Source organism: Bidens hawaiensis, unplaced genomic scaffold, assembly GCF_021521415.1.
Source record: "Bidens hawaiensis isolate Kalapana, Puna unplaced genomic scaffold, B.hawaiensis_p1.1 tig00000702_1, whole genome shotgun sequence".
Classification (NCBI taxonomy): domain Eukaryota; kingdom Viridiplantae; phylum Streptophyta; class Magnoliopsida; order Asterales; family Asteraceae; genus Bidens; species Bidens hawaiensis.
The window spans coordinates 1,615,794-1,621,001 of record NW_027491042.1 but is presented as its reverse complement, the minus strand read 5'-3'; the positions used below and the strand labels follow the sequence as shown (position 1 = coordinate 1,621,001).

The following is a 5,208-nucleotide window of genomic DNA, read 5'->3' as shown; positions in this document are numbered from 1 at the left end:
GAGGATGAAGATCATGTCTTTAACGACTAATATTACAATTCTATAAACGAGTCTTCCTCGTATCTAGCTCAAACTTACATCATGCTAGCTAAAGCATCAACCAAACCCGAGTTTACCTCAGCTCCTCTGTTGGCCTTAACTGCATGATACAAGCTTGATATAAAGTTTAGGTTAGAAATTGTAGACATTAGAAAGTTATAGTTTATGCCAAATATCTATTTGTTAGCAGTTTAAGGACTAGTTTGTTAAATTATAAACTTGTCAACCGGTCTAAGAGACGTCGTTTAGATTAATTGAAATATTGTGTTTTAGGCAGTGTTTTAAAAACCGGTTCAAATCGGCCAGTTGAACCGGATTTCACACAGCAGGCCGGTATTTTGAATCCGATATATTTGGCCGGTTTGCTATAACATCGTACCGACGGTTTTTGTCTAAAATACCGGTTTTTACCGGCAAAACGGTTTTATGTCCGAGAAATTTTGATATTTGTGGCCCATATTTTTTCAAAATTACTTTTAACCCATCAATTAACATTTAAAAGTGTAAACTTTAGGACTATTTTTTTTTAAATTGAGTGCTTTTGCATTATTTTTTTAATATGGATTAACTTTTGAATTATTTTTTGTTATGAAATCATTTACTTTTAGGTTATTTTTGGATTAAAGTTATATTTATAGAAAATTATAAGGTAAAATATTCAACTGGTTTCCGGTATAACCTGGTTCAACGGTTGTACAATTCTTTAGCTCATTCCGGTATAGGTAAAATACCGGTTTTTAAAACATACTTTTAGGGTTAATCCGTGTTCTTGTTCTTCATATTTTATTACTTGTTTGATTGAAGAAGGTGGAAAATCCAACCCCAAAACGGTTAAGTTACACAGGTTAATATATATGTAGATATATCATATATATGGTAATTTAATTATAGAGATCATTACATTGGTTGATCATTTCTTTTCAGCAGTGCAAATGTTCCAGCTAATTAATATGTTCTTCATTTTGTTTGATCATTGCCACATGCATGTATATATATTACTTAGCGAAAACCAATATCAAAGATTATAATTAGCGCTATCTTTTATTCAACATTTTATGGGTCAAACCCGTACACTGTATTTGTCTAAGCGGGTTGATGTAGATCTTGAGAAGATTCATCGATGGCAGAAGCAGGAGTTGCAGTATCAACACACACAACTAGTGGGCTCCTGACGGTATGGAACCCGTCAGACCAAACAATCTCACCATAATCATATCTCCCTTGTGACAACTTTTGCGGCTTGAGAGTCACATAGTACGTGATTTCATCGGTGAAATACGTGAAAAACAAGATTCTTGGCCAAACTGTAACCTCCACCCCATGAGGACTAACAATGCTAGCAAAGTAAATGGATGTCGTGTAACCAACATTTCTAACTGTCCTTTTGATAGTCATGGTCGACTGGAGGCTAGAAACTGTGATGGATGGATAATTCAGATTTGCGTTGGTCGTGTGTTCTTGGGGGCAGTTAACATTAGTCCCTGGATGGAGGCTGATTATTCTCTTGATTTGATCCTTTGTGTAGCCACTGTTGCATAGGAAGAGAATGTAATCATCAGCCTTCATGTCGTAAACTAGACCGGGATCCATAGCTTTTAACGGGTTAAGGTGGCCGGCTCCAATGTCAAATGGACTAGATTCTTCATTTGTTCCACCAGATAATATGGTATCGTGATTGTTATCGTTGTTGTAGGCTGTTAATATACATTTCAAAAAGTCTAAAACACACTTGTCCAATTAATGCTATTGTTCATGGTCATTGCAAAACAAACACAACACACTATCTAGACATCACTAACATGCCATACGGATTATATGATAGAGCAAACAAGTGGTCAAACTGGCCGTATGATAGTCATACACACTGCATGAAAAAGTCATACGGCCTATATAACCCTTTTTTTGGTGAGGGTGGTGCCTTGATATCAACGCCCGTTGTTCATTGTTATGTTGTTAATTACCTGTTGTCATTAAGGCAGATTTAATGGCTGCTGGAGACCAATCAGGATGCATTGATTTGAGGAGAGCAACTACGCCCGATACATGAGGGCATGACATTGATGTTCCTGACTGGAAATTCCATTCTACAGATCTTTGATCAATTTCGGTGGAAGTTGGAGATATTCCAGGAGGCCATGCTGCTAATATGCTGATTCCCGGAGCACTTATATCTGGCTGGTAATTTAAAAACAAACTGTTATTACTTTACATGATTATTGGAAATGAATTTAATTACCTTAAGAATATCAGGTGAAATCGCGCTTGGGCCTCTAGATGAAAAATCTGCAACAACGGGTGCTGGTGATTGCTTGATTACCGTCTTACTTGGAAATATGTGCACCTTTGTCAGGTTCGTTCTTCATTTTTCAAGAAACTATGTAACTATATAATTAAGTAATTACAAATGCAAAGGTGTAACTGTAATGAATTACAAATTCTTACAGGCTTTGAGATAGATAATTGTTAAGTTTAGTGCCTTGAACCATATCCATACGGATGGTGGGGATTATATCCACATCAACATACTGCCGAGTAGGCGAGTCTACAAAGATCAGTCCTGTGGCGCTTGCAATATATGCTGCTACTTCCGCATCTTCAACCGTAACTGGTCCTTGGGTTGAGAAGCACAGGATCACTTCCCCAGCTGCACTCTTGTTTCTCCACTTATCCATTTTGCATATCCTGTAAGTTCACTCACTTTTGATTTAGGGTGATTTTAAAGCATTGCATCATCATATGTAGTCATAAATTTGACTTATAGCTCAATTAATACAAGAATTCTAATAGTCTTAATTTGGCCATGTAGAACGACACGAGAAGTATATATAGATGTATGTCAATACATATTTCATATATGTGTGTATGATTTTATATATATATAGAGAGAGTACCCTCCACGGAAATATGTGCGAGCTCCAACAAGATTTGCTTCTATATGTTTGATATTAAAGCTTTCTCCCTGCACACGAAAAGTTACTATGTGAACTGCATCATGCTTGTTTTTTTCTTCTTGTTTTTATTGTGTTAAGGAGCATGTTTAAAATAAATTATATTTGATGAAACATTTATCTTTACTTCTGATTAATTTTTAAAGAATGTAATTAAGCTAGTTACCGTGAAAGAAAGACAATTATCCACTACTACCCGGGTTGGAAAATTTCGATCAATAGATGAAGCACCAACGCATGTACTCCAAGGAGCAACATTTTGGACAAGAGATGGTTCTGGTCCACTGTTTCCTGCTGAGAAAACGACACTAATACCGTTCTGCATTGCATGGAAGGACCCGATATCATTACTTGAGTTGTAGAAAGGAAGCTGTGGTGGTGGTGAACCAAAAGAAGCCGATATCACATTAACTCTGTCATTAATTGCTTCGTCAAAAGCTGCTAAAATATCAGCTTCACTACACCTCCCATCCTCCCAACACACTTTATACACTGCTAACCGTGATCGAGGTGCACCTCCTCTAGCCGTACCCTGCCCTAACCCAAAAAAGCTAGCCGATTTAACAGTGGACCCCACTGCTGTCGATGCCGTGTGGGTCCCATGGCCATTTGCATCACGTGGTGATCGGTATTCTGAGGTGTCACTAGTATTCAGCGGGCCATGTTCTTGCTCGTATCCTTTGAGGTAATAACGCGCCCCAACGAGCTTTAGATTACAAGCTGTTTTGGGATTGAAGTTCTGTCCACAAACACATTTGCCTTTCCAAGTTTTTGGAATTGGATGCATGTTAGGCTCTTCATGGAAACTCTTAGATTCTGGCCAGATGCCTGATTCATTAATGATAATAATTATATAAATTCCATAGAGTATCTAATTATTATTGTGAGTATACCTAATGCTACATATATATTTATCTAGAGTACCTGTATCAAATAAGCCCACAATTGTGTTGTCCCCATGAGTTAGTTGCAATGGATTTGACTGATCAGCAGTAGGGTTCAAGTTGAGACCCATGAAATCCCAGCTTCTAGTTGTGTGTAACCGCAATATCCGGCTCTTGAAAACTGATATAACTTGTTCCATTCCTGAAATATTATTTTATGTTAGTTATACCAAAAAAATTAATATTTGAGATAAAAGTACTCTTTTGCATACCAGCTAAGGTGGCTGCTTGTGTTGAGTTAATTTTTGCAGAAAATCCTGAGAAACCATGTTTGTAGCTATAAACCATGGATTGCTTTGCATCTTCTAGTCTATAAGGAACAAATATTATTAAATATGACAATTAATGAGAATATATATTGTTGCCTGTAGAGTTTTGAGATGAAAAAACATAATATAAGACCTATGAAAGACACCACAAAGGATGTGAAGATGGTAATCTGAAGTGAGAATAGGATCTTGAACATCTGTGATCCCTAAATAGACAATGTAAACCTGTGTAAAGCAATAACAGACAACAATACAAAATAGAAGATATGAGAATGTCATCCAAGAGGGGACCAACACATGAAAAAGTTAGCACTTTTGATGGTAAAGTTACATCTGAAGTGGATACTGAATGTATAAAACAAAGTGATATACAGGCCAGCCCCAAAAAGGAGTGGTAACCACTGCTCATTGTTCCTGATATTGGAAAACTATAAACACAAGGCAGCCTTAAATACTAAAACAAAAGCAAAAGGATGAACTGTTATTTTCTAAAGAAGATGGTTGCTACTAAGAAAATCAAACGTCAACGAACTGCTTGTGTTCGAAGATATCAAAGCTGTAAAAGCCCTAATGCAGAATTATTCCTGAGTGCATAGACACTATGGATACCACCAAACAGTAGTGCATGTGATCTTCATCATTCCTGAGTTGATAAAGTAGGTCACTTTTTTAATCCCTATTAGTGTTCATAGTTTTGATTGATACACTATGGTGGCTATATGTCATTAATTCCAGCACATATTGTACATGATATCACATCAGGTTATTTACATGTCCTAACAACCATTCAGGCAACTTTGTTAGCTAGACCACATTATAACATAGCTAACATAAGTCTACTCCTATGCTTAAAATCTGTTTTGTAAGGAACGGTTGATTGATTCCTTATACTTCAAAGGCTTATTATGCACCATTCTTTTTAAAGGCCTAGTGCTCAATCTATATGTAGGTTTCTAGTAGATAGGGGAACTTGAAAATGATTATGCTATGAACAGAATCATTGCTTAG

The 5,208-nt window shown here is 36.6% G+C and overlaps 1 protein-coding gene across 1 annotated transcript; it reads right to left on the bottom strand.

Moving 5' to 3' along the window:
• Positions 1-1,072: 1,072 nt before the first annotated feature.
• LOC143532534 (subtilisin-like protease SBT3.18) lies at positions 1,073-4,730 on the bottom strand. Its single transcript, XM_077027569.1, has 10 exons — positions 4,532-4,730; positions 4,334-4,425; positions 4,144-4,241; positions 3,912-4,073; positions 3,154-3,815; positions 2,931-2,998; positions 2,482-2,721; positions 2,276-2,396; positions 2,001-2,214; positions 1,073-1,733 (listed from the first exon to the last, which is right to left on the bottom strand). The coding sequence occupies exons 1-10, from the start codon at positions 4,607-4,609 to the stop codon at positions 1,123-1,125; spliced, it is 2,346 nt and encodes a 781-aa protein (XP_076883684.1). The 5' UTR covers positions 4,610-4,730; the 3' UTR covers positions 1,073-1,122.
• Between the last annotated feature and the right edge of the window lie 478 nt (positions 4,731-5,208).

Excerpts from the sequence above, each read along its gene's own strand:
- LOC143532534 (XM_077027569.1), bottom strand. The coding sequence starts at position 4,609 with ATGAGCAGTGGTTACCACTCCTTTTTGGGGCTGGCCTGTATATCACTT. Across the intron at positions 2,215-2,275 it reads TTTCACCTGATATTCTTAAG|CCAGATATAAGTGCTCCGGG; the intron begins GTAATTAAATTC and ends TTAAATTACCAG. Across the intron at positions 1,734-2,000 it reads ATCTGCCTTAATGACAACAG|CCTACAACAACGATAACAAT; the intron begins GTAATTAACAAC and ends GTATATTAACAG.